The sequence below is a fragment of the Colobus angolensis genome, unplaced genomic scaffold, assembly GCF_000951035.1.
Source record: "Colobus angolensis palliatus isolate OR3802 unplaced genomic scaffold, Cang.pa_1.0 Scaffold69, whole genome shotgun sequence".
In the NCBI taxonomy this organism is placed as follows: Eukaryota; Metazoa; Chordata; class Mammalia; order Primates; family Cercopithecidae; genus Colobus; species Colobus angolensis.
The window spans coordinates 9,214,255-9,231,537 of NW_012120598.1; the positions used below are offsets into that span (position 1 = coordinate 9,214,255).

Below are 17,283 nucleotides of genomic sequence, written 5' to 3' on the forward strand. Positions count from 1 at the left end.
ACTACTTGATTTGTTTCATCTAGCATTTTTCATCATAAAAGACCTTCTAACACTGGCCTTTCCCCACCTCTGCTCACCTTCTTAGAAAAACTTCCTGAAAGCATTAAATAAATATGGAGTCTAAACTCCCTAACCTCACATACAATCCTCTGCCCACTTGTAGCTAACTTCTCACCCAATGAGGTCAGCAAAGCAGCATGTGATAGGGATACTTCACATCTGTTCTGGTTCAGTGCCATTCACCTTTCAGCAGCATTGGACACTTTACATGTATTCTTTTTGAAACATGACCCTTTTTTAACTTCCAAGATACTACACTCATGTTTTGCCAGTAAGTCTGTAAAGTGTTAGTCTCATGATGGGGGGTGGAGTGGTCTGGTTTCTTTTTCCAGTGTAATATTATAGTTCCTTGGGACTCAGTTCTTAACTTCTTTCTACTCTTCAGTAATTCAAGAAATATTCTTTGGAAATCAATGCTGTGCCAATCACCCTTCTAGTTACTAGCAAACATAAATGAGTACTACAGACATCAACCCCTCTTCAGAGATTTTAGGCACTGCTTAGATGGGTTTATCCTCACTCGAATACCATTCACCTGTTAACACTGACAGCATCATGGGATATGTTTCCAAGCCATGGTTATCTTCTCATTTCCATGCCCACATATCTAACCAACAATTTGATATTTCAAATTTAACAAATACCAAATGGATCTGATGTTTGACCCTTATTCTTCAAATCTTGCTTTTCCTACAAAATTCTTCACCTTAAGAAATGATATCAGCAATGCTCTAGGTGCTCAAGCAAGGAACCTAAAAGTCATTACTGACTGAATCCAATCTATTGCAAAGGGAGGGTTAGTCTACACTTACAATGTGTCGGGAATTTTTTCGTTCTCTTTTTTTTTCTACTGCTGTTCATCCATCAGTTGCTCTTACCCATATAAGAAATAATAACATGTTTATAATACCTATCTTTTCATGCAACTTTTCTGCTTACAATTATTTACTTCTTTTGGAAGATGTTTTACAATTATGTTTTTAGAAGCCCTTGAATTATCTGGTTTGCATTCCCTCTCTGACCTTATCTTCAGTCACACACTTCCAGGTTCTCTTCCAGACATCCCTTTTCCAGCTCCTAGATCAGATCATGCTCTTTCTTGTCTCAGAGATACCTTCCATGTAACACATTTTCCCTGGAAAGTTCATTCCTGCATGTTTCCTTTGGAAACTCACTTTCTACAAAAAATCTCTCTTAGTTGCAGTTATTTGTTATTCTAACTCATGTTGAATATCTGTCTTTCCCTAATAGATTGTGGAGATTTTGGGGGATAGGGGTCAGTTCTGTATTTTTTACAGATAAATCCTTAAATCCTTTGTACTCATTCAAGCGTTTGTCACAAAGAAGTACTCCAATAAACAATTCTTAAATTAACAAATAAATACATCTTAACATTGCAGAACCAGAAGAAACTCATTTTAGAGATGAGGAAACAGTTACTTTGACAAGTTATGTGACAGAAACAAATCTGGGAATATAAACCAGAATTCTTCCCACTTTCTTTCCAGGTCTTGCCTACAAGCTCTCAGGACACGAGCTTCTCAAATTGAAAAAAAATATATATATAGAGAGAGAAGAAATGAATCACAGCGTGTCTTGGTTACTTTGGTGCCTTCATATCTGTTTTTATTACCTTTTAACTTTTCCCACCTTTTGTTTATATGTATTGTTGGTTTTTATCATCAACAATTATTATTATTATTATTATTTTGAGATGGAGTCTGGCTCTGTCGCCCAGGCTGGAGTGCAGTGGCGCGATCTCGGCTCACTGCAAGCTCCGCCTCCCGGGTTCCCGCCATTCTCCCGCCTCAGCCTCCCGAGTAGCTGGGACCACAGGTGCCGCCACCACGCCCGGCTCATTTTTTGTATTTTCAGTAGAGACAGGGTTTCACTGTGTTAGCCAGGATGGTCTCCATCTTCTGACCTCATGATACACCTGCCTTGGCCTCCCAAAGTACTGGAATTACAGGCGTGAGCCACCGCGCCCGACCAACATTTTCTCATAAAGATAGCAGAGTTATTGGGGGTGTAACATTTAGTAATCTGTGTAAAATCTATTTTTTGATTTTATGTTTTATCTATGTTATCTACTTCATATAATATTAAATTTAATGCATTATTAAATTAAATGAATTAAGTTAATTCATTATGTTTCCAAATATATACACTAAATTAAAAATTTGGGAGATTGTAGTATACTGTTGCAATTTTCCTTTGGAGGAGGCTCTGGCTCAGTATGGGAACATGTATAGCATGTTCCTGATATTTGCATGAAATGTAATTACTACTTACATACTCATTACAATTGTAGAAGTAGTTTCGGATGTTTCAAGCATAGAGATGTAATGAACTCGATTGTACATTCAGTCATTCTTATTTAGATGTGTTATCTTGTAAGGGCATCAGATTTGTCATATAACTAGAAGTATTTCTGGCCTCAAACATGTCATTAAACCTCTTAAAATCATATTTGTAAAATGAGAATGATGCTTCCTTATCCAGCTCAGATTTAAGAATAAAATGAGATAATTAATGCAAAAGTGCTTTGAAAATAATAAAAAAAATCATTAAAATGTAAGATACCCATGTTATTTCCAGAGACTTTTTACTTCCTAATTTTAGATTATAATTTGGTAGAATTTATGAATTAATATTAGCAATATAAAGCTCTAATATCAATTACTTTTAAACCTTATAACCAATAGTAATTACTTTTTAATTCAAAGAGTAGTCATATAAAACTGCTTTCAATTACTAAACAACTGATGTATGATATAACAAAATCATAATGTATAAAATTAACATCAATTTGAAATTACAAGAGGGTTTAATAACATGATTGAACTAGAACTAGCTAGTTTTGTTTCTTTTCCCGTTTCAAAAATATTATATATCTATACTTATACTCTAATAAGACAAATAAATCTTGGTTCATGGATTAATATGCTGCTCTTTTCTGCATATATGTACAAATAAAGAATATACTATAGATACATAAATATCTGTACATGTCTGCATAAAATTAAAATATTAAAAGTAATAACAGGGAAAATAAATGTAGAAATATGAACAATTTGGCAACTCATGAACAGAGTTAAATGTTATTTTGAGTCAGAATAAATTTTTTATCTTTACTTCAAGAGCATTTATCTGAATAAAAGTTTCACATCCCTGTTGTGAACTTTCATAATGTTACTAACATACTAAGATGTAACAATGTAAGCGTTGTTACCTATCAATGGCAGAATCTAATCAGCGTGTTGCAAAAGTTGATTTACAGTGTTCTTCCATTTTATGAGCCTTCTTAAAACTCTAGGTATAGGTCTTTATGGAGTTAGATTTGTGGCTGTTCCTGCCTTTCTTTGTGACTAATTTTATGTTTCCAAAATCAACCTGCTTGGTCAGACATAGGATGGCTCAAATCTAACAAGAATTGGAGCACCAGTCTCCACATGATTGGCAGAGAAATTGTCTTCTTAGTAAAGCTTTCATATGGTCTCAATAGACACTTTTCACATTGACTATCATCAGTCACTCTTACTCTCTCTGTTCTCCTATTCATTCGTTCCCCACCACTCCAACTATGAATAGGGTCAAAATATATTTGCAAATTAAGCAATACCCTATGGCAAGAGCGATGAGAAACTTTGTGTATGGTATGTCACACTAGTAATTAGAACCTGGAATTTACATTTCAGTTGGTTTTAATTATTAATAAGAAGAGTCAGTAAGGGTTATAAAAAGGTGGTATCATGTTTATTGCTCAGTCTAAAAAGAATATAGTTTTGCTTACCTTTAATAATGTTGGGCTTTGGTGGCATGCTGAATTCATAAACTGTCGGTTCAGAATATCCCAATCTGTTGGCAGCTGTAATCTGAACTTCATACCCCATGGTCCACTGGAGATGCTCCAAAATGATGTGGTCTTTATTTCCCTGTACTTTTTTCTCTAGCCATTGGTCTTCCTTATCTTTCTGTGAAAGCAATAAAAATGCATTTTGTAAATATCCATACACTAAAGTTGCACCTTTTTAGAAAAATAATTTATATTGGAATTGGAACAATATACTTATTTTGGATATTGGAACAAGTTTGATAGGCACAGGAATACGTGAAGTTGCTGTGTCAATGAAGTCAGTATTATTTCTAAGATTTTTCTATATAAAATATGATGTTTATATTAGTCAAAAAGTGGTTTTGTAATTCATCCTTTATTCAGTGGTTGACAATTGACCTCCATTAAGATTTTTTTATTTCACATATATCAGTTTGTTTTTTGGCCATTTTGTTGATTATTAATCTTTATGTGAATGGGAAAATGAAACATGATATACAGAAAAAACTTAATATGTCCTTTAAAAGAATTGCCAGGGACTATTGTTAAAGGTTTTTTGGGGGAAGATAAAGTGTCTTGAAATAAAGTCTGGATATGATTGATAGATTTAAATTATCACTGGCATTTTTTACTACTTGTGATGTTTTATGACATAAGAAAATAATATGCAAAGAAAATTACTAAGTTTTAAATATATCATTAGCAAAAGAAAATAAAACAATGGCATCCTATTCTCAAACATTCTACACTTAAATACTATCTCGCTGCTTTTCTAAAATATAAATTTGACCATATGACATTTGAATTTCCCTTTATTTGACAAAATTACCATTAGGACTACAATTACTAATGAAATATAAATGGATATAATTTTATATATGAAATTTTCTAAAACAGTACGATTACTGGGTTGGGCCATACATTAACAGTTTCAACACAGAAACCTTCCTTAACCTTTCTGGCTTGTCTTCCTTCTCTCTATAACAAAAGGGATGGTAGCAGCTGCTTCTGTCAGCTTTTTGGGAGAGCAATGAGGAAAACTGAGTAGGTTGTATATTTCAGGGCCTTAGAGATCATAACCACTTAAACAAATAACAGCTATTTTAGGATATAACTGTTTCTGTAAAAACTGTATGGAAATGAAACATTTTCTCTGGATTCATGTATCTAATAATCTATCGTTGCAACTGCAAGTCGTACTTTCCCAGGGTATAAGTATAGATAAATTACAGCCTGTCTAGAACAACAGATGCAGACATGTCTTTTAACCTCATAGCTCAGCCCTATATTATTCTATGTTGAGCCAAAATTTTACACTGCTTCTTTGACTATAAAAAATAATGATATTTTCTCCGTTTTTGGTGACAATTAAGTATTTGTTCTCTAAAATTGTGAAAGTTAAATTAAATTCATGATTGCATACAATTGACAGTACTCAAATATGGAATGTCCTTCAGAAGGAGGCAAGAAGATATTATAATTTTGATACCACATTGTTATTCTCCTTTTCTAGTTAATTATTTTTTTTTTTGGTGACATAGAACTTTCATTACAAAGGCAATAAACTTGTTGGTGACATAGAACTTCCATTACAAGAGCACAGAAAGGTTTGGCCTATTTTGCTATTTCACGTAAAACTGAAGCTATTAGAACCCTTAACGAAGCCCTGGTTTTAAATGAACAAGCAGTACAAGTTACCAATATACACAAGAGGCACTTGCCTTGATTTTTGAAACTTATGAATATCTGTTTTTATAGAAATGGCCTGTAGCCAGTACTACTTAAGATGTTATGAGGTGTATGAATGATGGAATAACTGAGAAGAGAAAGGATGTTAACTTTTCTAAGTTTATCAATGAACAGTAAGGTTGAGAACCAAACCTCGTTGCAATTTTGAAATGCTTAGGGCAGCTATGCTAAAAAGCCTCAGCTATCACAACACCCTCTGCCTTCACCCATTGATTCATCAATCATTTACTCAGTTAATTGATTAGTGAGGACTTTCTAGAAGGCGTGGACACAAGTGACCAAGACATGTGCAATACCCTCATGTTGGAGTTTACAAATCAGCCCAGGAGAAAGACATGAGGCCTTTGAAAAATGAGAAGGTGCGATGGAGGCGTGTAATACCTAATAAAGTCAAGGGCTAGGCAGGTCACCAGTGGGGAGGTGATATCTCCCTTACTGGAAATAATACACTCTAGTACCATTTTTCTTTTCATTTATCCTGAGTTAATGACAAGAAGGTGCCAGTTTTTGCACAGCTTTAAATCCAAAAAGAAACACAATGATTTTAAGCCTTGGATGCATAATCACTGGGAGATGTATAAGTAAACACTGTAGTTGTTTCAAATAAATTTCTAAAAATTGTGTATATATGTATTATATATGCATTATAATGAATTAGATATGTATTATATATACCTATATATAACAAAAAAGCTTAAAAAGTCAACTCAAAAGTAATTTGAGATGATACGTTAGATGTGTATATACATATACACACACAAACATAACATATAATTGTATATGCTACGTATAGCATATTCAGTATGAATATGCACATATATACATATAGCATGTATTTTTATAAGTTATAAATTGTGTATATACACACACATATATGGCAAGGAAGGGGTGTATGGCAAGGACACTGAAGGGTGGTATGAAGACAAGGGATCCATGAGGCAGCAGACAGCTGCATGTCCCTGTGGCCCTGGCTTTACTTCAGTTATTCAGTACTTTCTATGTAGCGATGAAGTGGTTGATGTGAGTAAGTATTTTCGTGGAAATATTTGGAATTCAGTTTTGCTTTGTATCTGAGTGAAGATGTGGGTGAAAGAGCCAGAAAATAAGCCAAAAACTGAGATATGAATTACCCCAGACCAAAAAAAAAAAAAAAAATGAATTCTTTAGAGGAATAGATAGATAGATAGATGTCATGTCCTTCAGGTAATCCTTCAAAAATATCATTTTTGGAAATTAGGCATTTAAGGTGAAACTTCTGTACAAACACAAGACAATCTCTTGTAAATTAACAATCATTTAGCTCTTAATTGTTGAAGCCCTTAAGATGATAAATTAAAGGGCCCTCCATCATTCTAAGTATTTGGGCTGATAGTATAAGAAACCAAAGGGAGCTCTAACATGTTCCCAATATAAATCAATTTCATTTTCCTTTCAACATTAGGCAAGAAGGCATTTTAATCCCCTAATTGCTATTCCTAGGGAATAGGAAAAAAATTAAAGTGGGTGTTACCAAATACTCCCCTGGCATCAAAATCTCAAGTATGCATATCTGTAGAGTGTCTAATTTACAAGGTTTCAATGCCTAGGGAACAATTTAAGATAATCTAGTTGCAAAATGTTCCCCTAGGTAACTTAATGAGATGATTTGCTGAATATGGCTATTATTAATAAGCCAATTAAATGTTGAAGGGCAGCTACTGAAAGAAAAAAATGGTCATTTGCCTTTGGTATAGCTTCTCTTAAGTAATTCTTTTTTCTTTTCTTTTTTTTTTTTTTTGTCGTCAGAAAATAGCGGGGCCACATGGCAATTCAGGGCACTTCTTAATAGTGATTCTGAAGTCATACTATCAGCATTTAGGAAAATTTATTAGCTATCATCTGTATAGGGAGGAGATTAGAGGCAAGGTGTAAGGGTCACTGTTTTCTTATTTTCAAGGGCTCCTTGATGCTGTTATTCATAACAAGAAATAGTTTACTGACTCCTTTTGAAGTCTCATGAAGTGTATCACCAACATCATTTTAAATATAAACTGAATAATTTTAAAATGAGAGGACAATAGAGAAGGTGAGCTCATATAAGCGAGATGAAGCATAGATTCCTCTGACTCCCATGTCGTATGATTTAAGGTTTTGTATGTATATAAAGCAGGTCCCGGTTCCTGGATTCCCTGGTAGCATGGTTCAGGTATTCATACTTACATGACCTCACAGAAGGCCCAGATATTATTTAAAACTCCATTTGCTACTCTGAATGTCAGAGAGGTGATTGATCAATCTGGATATTATATATAAAAAAAAATATCTACACATATACCTTATATTATATATATAATTGCATATATAGACAAACAAGCATATATTAATATATATACATATACACATATGTGTATATGTGTACATATACATATATACACACATACACACACCCACAGAGACCGTTTACAGAATTCAACAAGAGTACAAATGGGCAAACGAGAAGGGCCAAGGGACCTGGCTTGAATAGCATGACACTGTCAGATTCATTGAGAGACCAGTGAGTCCTTCAGATCTGTCCTGGGTAGAGGCACAAAAATCTCCATATCAGAATATCCAAAAGAAACAAACAGGTACTCATTCATTGTTAGCATGGAACCTGGGACAAAAAGTTGTCCTTTGATAAGGATATTAATCTTAAGTTTAAAACATCAAATTGTATACAAAATTATATATATATGCATGTGTGTGTATGTATATATATATATACACACACACACACACACACACACATTTGGAAGATTTAAAGGTTTGAAGATTTTAGCAGAGTTCTAAATTTAAATCTCTTTTTTCCATGATAATAACAAATTCTACTTGCCTTTGTTCCATGTGCTGATGCTTGGTAAATTTCTTTAAAATTAGGCCCTACATAATCTGTTTCTAGTCTCCACCACCCACATAGTACTTAAGGCAAAATAAATCTAATTTTTCCTATTCATTAGTTTCTGTGTTCTCACATCTATAAACATTGGCAGTGCATTTTTTCTTATGTTTCTTATTTCCCATATTAATTATTCGATTTATAATGCTATTTATAATATAGTTATAATTGCATAATGAGCTAATTTATTTATTGATTTATTGCTGTATTTGTTCATTCAGATAATATATACATACAAAGAAAAATAAAACTCATTCTCTTAACTCACAGCAAAGAAAAACTACTAAAAAGCTTGATACTCTTTAATGTCCATAAGTATTTATTGTTTAAAAATACTTATACTTCAAAACTTAAACTATAATGGTTTTAAATACATTTCCATGTACATACATAAACATTATTAACTGGAAAATACGTTTTTTTAAGGACCAAAGCTTCATTTTACTTATTTATTATTTTAATGCCCTTTTCAAAATTACCTTTCTTATCCTATGGCCATTGAGATAGTGTACAACCTCCTGGACTCCAAATTACTTAAGAAGTTCAATTAAGACTTACAAATGCTAGTCCCTATAGTACTTCCTCACAATTGATTTTAAGCTACCAATTATTTTAGCTAAGGAAACGTATTTAATATGCCAACACTAAGTGATAGTTATGATCCCACAGCTATCATCAAATTAGAAATAAAATGGTGAAAAACTCATGGAAGCATGTAAAAATCTATTTACTAAATTATATGAAGTTAGATTGACACTATAAGTACAAAGTAGACTTAAAAATAACTTTATGATTTTTTCCAAACATTTCATGAGATTAATACGTTTGTCTTTATTTTCCAAACACATGGTTTAAACTTACTTATTTATTGATAGAGACATTAATTTTCATGAAGAGTCCACAGAGATATCTAATTCTGCTTTTATTACTCTAGTTCTGTTCTAATAAATTCTGTCTTCAGAATGGGTGAGTGAACAAAGCCGTGCGCTGTATTACAGGTTGACAGAATAATGGTGCTTCCTGGTTCATAAATCTATGGGAAGTTTTACACTTTCTATAATAGGACATAGCTGTTCTTGTCCTTTTCTAGTGAAACCCAAATTAAAGGCTTAGATTCAGTGTTTGCTAGAAATCAAGTCATATAAGGAATATATTGTCAGAAGTACATTGTTCTCAGAATATAGCCCTGTGCACAGTGGAGTTGAAAGAGATGGCCAAAGAAGAAATCAAGAAGTGAAAATCTTAGAGATATTCCTTATTTTCCAGATTCCTCTATGTACTTTTTTCTTCATTTTTTTATTAAAAATATATTGAATATGTCTAAACCATTTTTCAAGTTATTCAGGTGCACTTTACTCCACTGTAGAGTTCATGTAGTTTGAGAACCTAATAGATATCATATGAAAAGAACAGATGATCAAGAACTTTTTTGAGGTAGTTATTTCACTTTTTATTCAATCATGGTATCTGCAATTGGATCCTCGGAGCATGATGTTGACAGAATGGAGGAGGTGGAGAAGAGAAGAGACAAAAACAAAATAGGGATATATAGAGTATTTTAATGGATGAAACTAGAAAGCATACTATTAAGTGATATGGTCAAGAGAAACTGTGCCAGGATCGCTCTCTCTGAAGGCATAGGAGCTGGGCAGTTGATCTGAGATGAGACAGTGGTAGAGGGGTTGCCTCTTGTCCAGTACTGCTGCCATCCACGTTTAGACAGTTATGAATTACATTCTGATGTCTGTTCCCTCTCCCCACCAAGTCACTCAAATTCTCTAGTTTTCCTGTTTTGCTGACAAACTTCTCATTTTATTTGAATACAAGCCACTCAAATTTTTCAATGTTGTCCTTGAAAAAATGTGAAAAAGTATTACTTTATATTTGATTAATTACAAAATACAAAATATCCAAGAGTTAGCAATGCCTATCTTGTAATACAAAGGATATGTAACCAACCACTCCTTTTACAAAATTTGCCATAGGTGCCTAAATTTCTACGATTAAACAATGTCCCCTGTTAAAATGATAGTAGCTCTAAGATGGAGAACTTAGTAATTGATCAGACAATTATAATTATGTATGAACTAATACAATCAATCATTTCCAATGTGTTATGAAAAACAGATCCTCTAGTACTTCTGGAGTTAGAAAGGGTTGGAAATTAGAAATGAGAGGAGGGAAAAGGACATACTTTTATCAGAGTGGTAAGCACAGACATTGGGTAAATGGGAAGAAACCAGGCACATTTACCATTAGGTTGGGAGGACAAAGAGAAAGGAGAGAAAAAGGAAGGTATAAGTTTACTGGAGACAAAATTTGTTCTCGTTTAAACTTTATGACTAAGCCATATCAACTATAACTTACCAACTATATGCAAAGGTAAAATTTATTGAGTACCATTATATGAACTTGAGTCCCTTCAATCTTACTAACCTTATTGTGCTTAAAATCTTACTTATTTCTATCCATCTGTGTTTCACACATAACTTCTCAAAAATATTAATTCTAATCCACATTTAAAGAAATCAATATGAATTTGAAGTCAGATTTTTAAAATAGTAAATTTATGTTTTAAACTATGTATATGTATACATAAATATATGGTTGTCTAAAATGTCATTTCCATTTTGTGACTCTACTTTGCTCTAAATAGATGTAGTGCTACTCAAGAAATATTTTTGTTTACATCAATGACTGAGGCCACTACTAACAATACAGTACAATTAAAAATATACAACACGTTGTTTCACAACTAGTCATTGCTTTTCAGAGTCCACTGTGGGATTTATTAGAATTCCTTACAAACTGTTACTATCCCCAGTTATTTTGTACAATAAATTTTTTCATCCTAGAACTGTGAGCAACAATCTGCATGGAAAGCCTGTTCTACCAGTCCAGTTCATGAATTCTGGCCAAGCCTACGTCCCTAGAATAAATGATCTTCCTTCTACCGAGTTTACAAATGTGCAAACGAGAATGGCCAAGAGACCTCACTTGAGTATGAAAGCTGGGACAAACACTTGTCCTCTGAAAGGAGTATTAATTTTTAAATTTTTAAAAAAGGATTTGATATCTAAAGTTAATTATTAAAATATGCCATTCAAAATCAAATTTTGTTTTTTATTACCCCTTAGAATGTAGATGTTTGAATTTAGAAGCAGCAATATTATAATTTAGAAAATTGGGGATTTGTGAGAAAATATTGAAAATTAACCCACACACTACTACGGAGCAATTATTTTAAACACAATCTACTAAAATATAATTAATTTGGATAGCACTAATATGGATTCAGTCAACATAAGCACAAAATGCATGTTGTATGAATCTTAGAAAATTTAACTTAAAATCGTGTTTCATTTTTAATATATTTTACAGTAGACGCCAATACTCCAAAGTACGTATGGAAAAAAATTCTGGAGAAATTATTTTCAGTGACCTTTGAAATCATCTTTACTGAAGGCAAAAAGGCAGTGTCCATAGTGCCACTCTATGACTCTGCAACTAGTGAACATTGTTTCCCTCCAACCGCTATCAAAAATCTGTGTAAAACTTTTAGGTCTCCAAACTTCCTTACTAGATAGCGCTAATTAAACTTGACGAAAACGATTCCCTCTTCCTCAAGTTCACCGTGGCCATTCTTTGTTAAATGTTATGGCTAAATAAGTCAAATTATTTGATTAATTTATTTTGAGGTGTGATTTTTATAATAATACTGCCTAACATATGATTGACAGGGGGCTTAGCCTGAAGTTACTAATATCAGATAAAATGAGAAGCTTGTCAGCAAAACAGGGGAAATAATATCTCATTTCTGAAAAGTTTACTAGTCCCATTTCACACCTAAAAATCACAAGATGAAAACCATGAGAATATTTTGACGATCCATGCTTAGATTTTACAATAAAATTTTAAAAAATCACAATGATGACTATCAGGAATGAAAGGAAGATTAGCTCTTATTATCACAATTACTAAATACACATTCTCTCCTGATTTGTTTATAGATTCAGTGCAACTCAATTTAATTTGAAAAAACCTAGTATGATATGATGATAAACAAGGACTTACACTTCTGTATTTCACAATGTATTCCAAAATAGGGGCCCCTCCATCGTCCTGTTTGGTGATGCTGAGTTTAAAGCTCTTTCCACTGCTTGGCTGTCCATGTATGGATGGAGGACTTGGTTCACCTAGATATGCAATACAACATTTCTTCATTTGCACACATTTCAGATACCTAGAGAAACTATATTTTAATAAAAAGAACAGTAATGTAATCAAAATATATGGTGTTATCCTGGATTTATCATTTGATATTGCCCTTTTGTGATATAATTTCTGATCCTCATTTTCCCCATCCAAGAAGCAGCAACATTATAAATCTAGAAGTGTCATGCCAAAACTGTGGCCTCAGGACCAAATATATTATTTTCACTGATATGCAAATACTCTGAGAAAAGTACAACATTGCACAAATGTAAAACTTTATTTCTCTTACTATTAATAGTATTATATCATTTTTATTTTCTTAATATAAATTTAGTTTATAAATGTTTTGTAAGCATTTATTAAGAAGAATACATTAACACATCAATCTGTATGGAATATATACCTACCAGTAAAGATACTGACTTGCAATTAGTTAACCTGCTTTAATAAGCATTTTCCTTCCTGGGTGCAAATTTGAATAAAATTTGCAGTATCCAATTTTACAGACCTGTGTTTCAATATTTCATTTTCTTCTAGGTTCATTCATATACTTGCCTTTGATATTATTCTTCAACATAGAGATAGCCATATAACAATGATGCTTACATTGTTTTGAACAGAACAGGGATCTACCAAAGTGCAATAATTTTCTAAGTGAAGGGCCAAGAAAAACAAAGACCACGGACCGAAAAGGATTTCATATCTCTAAACCAGAATGACCTGTTATTTCTTCTCAGCAGGATATTGTCATTTCTTTTTTCTTTTCTTATTTTCTTTATTCTTTTTCTGAGGCAGGGTCTCACCCTGTTGCCCAGGCTGGAGTTTCATAGTGTGATCATGGCTCATTTCAGCCTTGACCTTCCCAGACTCGGGTGATCTTCTCACCTCTCACCTCAGCTTCCCAAGTAGCTGGGACTACAAGCGTATACCACCACACCCAACTGATTTTTTTTTTTTAATTATTTTTTGTAGAGACAAGGTTTTACTGTGTTGCCCAGGCTGGTCTTGAGCTTCTTGGTTCAAGTTATCTGCCTGCCTCAGCCTTCCAAAATGCTGGGATTATAGGTGTAAGCCACCCTATCGGGCAGGTTATCTTAACAACTAGCAGTGGGCATGGAGAAAAGAAACTTACCAGACAGATTTTATGATTACCAACAGAGAGATACGCTGTAAGATAATATATTGTGGCCATTTTGACTGTCTTTATATGTGTGTGTGCATATATACATACATATACACACATATACATACACACACACACACACACACACATATATATATGTCAGGCAATGTTATGCATAGATTTTTATAACAGTGGTTCGGTCGTATTTATTATGTTTTCTCACATTTAAAGTAATTTATTTAACATAAAGGAAATGTTAAGTCTTTTAAAATTTAATCTTCACTTTATGTAAACTCAATTAACTTACAATTCCTCAAAACATGATAGTTACCAGAACAAGTCTTCTCCTGAAGTCACTGTTGTAATGAATTAACATAATGATTCCTTTTTTGACACTTAAAGCCCATATAATTTGTGGAACAAGTCAATAGTCAGGCCTCCACAAAAGAACAAAATATTGAACATGTAACATAGACGTTTTTTTTCTCTCTCCCAGAATATAGTCAGAAGACTACAATCCAATTAATCACTTTTGCAAGGAGGACAATTTCCCAGGAACAATTTTTGCTGTGTGTATTCTAGTGCACTCTTTTTTTTGCCTCGCTCTAAAGCAGTTATTTTTATATTAACAAATCTGAGATGTCACTGTCTTCAAAAACCACTTCACCAAAGACACGATTCATGTCCCAAAAGTGTTGAAACATCTCCCTACATTTTAAAATCTATTACATTTGCAAGTAAAGTAAATGACAAAAGAGAATAAAAAATAGAGATGATTACTTACGGACTGGTAACGTTTGGAAGATTTCTATTTTACTGTAGTCTCCTTGTCCCTTTCCATTTACAGCTGCAACCCTGATTTCATAAGTTGTATTTGGTTCCAGGTTGCTCAAAACAACCATTGCTAGAAGAAAAAAAAAAATATATATATATATATAAATATAATTTATAATTTGACAAATTTTAATAAGAAAAATGAATCAAATTATTACAATTCTGAGTGAATAATTTCACTGAAATCTTTCCATGAAATACCTAAGAAATAGAAAAGTCATATAAGAAGAAAATGATTTGTGAATAGTTCTCTCTTTCACCTCTATTTTAGCTTTCCAACCCATGCACTTTCAAAGAAAATTACCCACTTCATTTGTGATACATTCACAGAGTAGAAAGTTAAATCTTTTTAATATTCAAAACCCAAGAATGATGTTAATGATGTTAAAATACATACATTCTGTATGTGTCTCAGGTAGAAGTACTCTACCGATTATTTCTATAGTATTTAATAGAATCATGGCATTTAATATGCAGATTGGCTTCCAATGTGAGGTGATTTAGTCATGTCAAACAAGTGTGACAAAGTTGAAACTACAGCAAAAATAGCTTATTCTACAATTTCAAATCAAATCAAATTGTTTTAATTCTAGCTTGAAGCATACTCATAACTTGTATTTTCACTCTGAGTTTCTTCTCATTTACAACTCTACCAGACCTGAATTCAGTAAGACACTAAGGAAGAAGAATATGAAAAGCCATAGGGAAATAAAGGTTACTGGAAATATCTGGGTCATGTCAACCCTTGTTAGTTGACCCTTGATAATTTTGGATGCAATTACCGATTTCAAAATATTACATCTTCATAAATTCACCTGATGGAGCTACTAGAATTTTATTGTTGCCACTTTCTTTAACTGCTTTTGCTAAAGAAAGCGGAAACTTAGCGAGGGGATATAGCAATGTCTCGATGAAAATCAGAAGGAAGCTATGTTTGGTTTCCACAGTAACTCCAAGCCACATAATCAATTAATATTAGGAGATATAAAAGATTAAATCATAGGTAATTAGGATCATCTTTGCAGAACTATAGTTTTACATAAACCATGACCAGAAAGGATATACATGCAATAATATTGTAATATAATTTATTAATATGTTATTTCCAATAATTATATTATAATTTACTAGATAACATATTCTTTGTATTTTATGAGGATACTTTGTGAATTTGTTGTGATACTTCCTTTTGTTCTATTGTTTTCCTCAATATTTATAATCATGGTATTTATTTAGCATTTTGTTTGTTTTCTATAGAGATGGGGTCTCACTGTGTTACTCAGGCTGGTGAACTCCTGGACTCAAGCAAACTGCCCACCTCAGCCTCTCAAAGTCTGGTATTTCAGGAGTGGGCCACTATGTCTGGCCTAGCATTTTGTATTGCAATCATTTAATCTATATTGAATTACTTATCACATTCTAGAAAGGAAAATAATACATTGTTGAATGCACTGTGTCCAAAATTAAAAGTGAAACAATATACAAAAATTACTTAATACTAGATAAATATTAATGGTGACAATACACATATCAATCAGACATTACTTAATCTTGTACAGATGTTCTAAAATCAACAAAAAAATAAATTTCCAATTGGCAAAGTTTAGTTTTGTATTTCTCAATTTCTCAACCTTATAAGAAACTGAACTTGCTTTTTGGAGTGTACCGCCTTGTTGAAGCCTCAGATTATAATACATTACTTCAGATTTAAGGGAGGCCATTTGGGAATAGATCGATCGGCATAGAAATCCAACCGATTAGAAGCTGCAAGGATAAATGGGGAAGCCAAGGCTTAAATGCAATGATTTCTCACAGGGTAATGACCTGCAAGCTTTTCAGGAAACCCAAACTCACTTGATAATTGGTAGTTAATGAGTATATAATTTAAGCCCCAGAAAAGTGTATAGTTACACTGAAGAGAAGCTGAGTGCATAGATAGAGCTGTTTATATAGATTATGGAATGAGAAGAGGAAATTTAACAAAGGTTGCTAAAATGCTAATAAACTGGAATTTTACTGTCTTTAAGATAACAAGCCTCTGCTGAAAGTCAGCATAACATGAATTTGTTTTGATACTTCCTTTTGTTCCATTCTTTTCCTCAATGTTTACAATCAAGGCATTTATTTAGCATTTTACTTGTTTTTAATAGAGATGGGGTCTCACTATGTTGCTCAGGCTGGTGTTGAACTCCTTTAACAAGAGTTTAAAAATCACAATATTTTATTAATTTAATCAGATAATAAATGTTTTTCAAAACAAAAGCAAAGGTGAACTAGGCTCGTATGTCTCCGTGCTATCCAGTCAAGCTTCAATAGGGTAAAGAGCGCAATAGAACACAGACTGTGCCATAACATCACATTGACTGTCCAAAGGCCTAACACGTTTTGGAATAAGTCTTGAAGAATAAATGCCCTTTTATAAAACAGCCAACTTTGATATATGATATGCCTTTCCATATTTCTGTGATATCCTGGTGCAGCTGCAACACCATTTTAAGAGCATTCGGTAGTTTGTGACTTGGCTGCGTTGGTGATGGCATCTGGTAATGCTTA

At 33.0% G+C, this 17,283-nt stretch overlaps 1 protein-coding gene across 3 annotated transcripts in view; it reads right to left on the reverse strand.

The window, feature by feature from the left end:
* The window catches only part of NCAM2 (neural cell adhesion molecule 2), a 552,904-nt gene that overhangs the window by 56,440 nt on the left and 479,181 nt on the right, over positions 1-17,283 (reverse strand). For all 3 annotated transcript variants that reach the window (XM_011926523.1, XM_011926524.1, XM_011926525.1), the window contains 3 exons: positions 14,681-14,800; positions 12,633-12,754; positions 3,854-4,034 (listed from right to left, as the gene is read on the reverse strand). In XM_011926523.1, the coding sequence (XP_011781913.1) occupies positions 3,854-4,034; positions 12,633-12,754; positions 14,681-14,800 (423 nt within the window). The remainder of the gene's footprint in view (positions 1-3,853; positions 4,035-12,632; positions 12,755-14,680; positions 14,801-17,283) is intronic.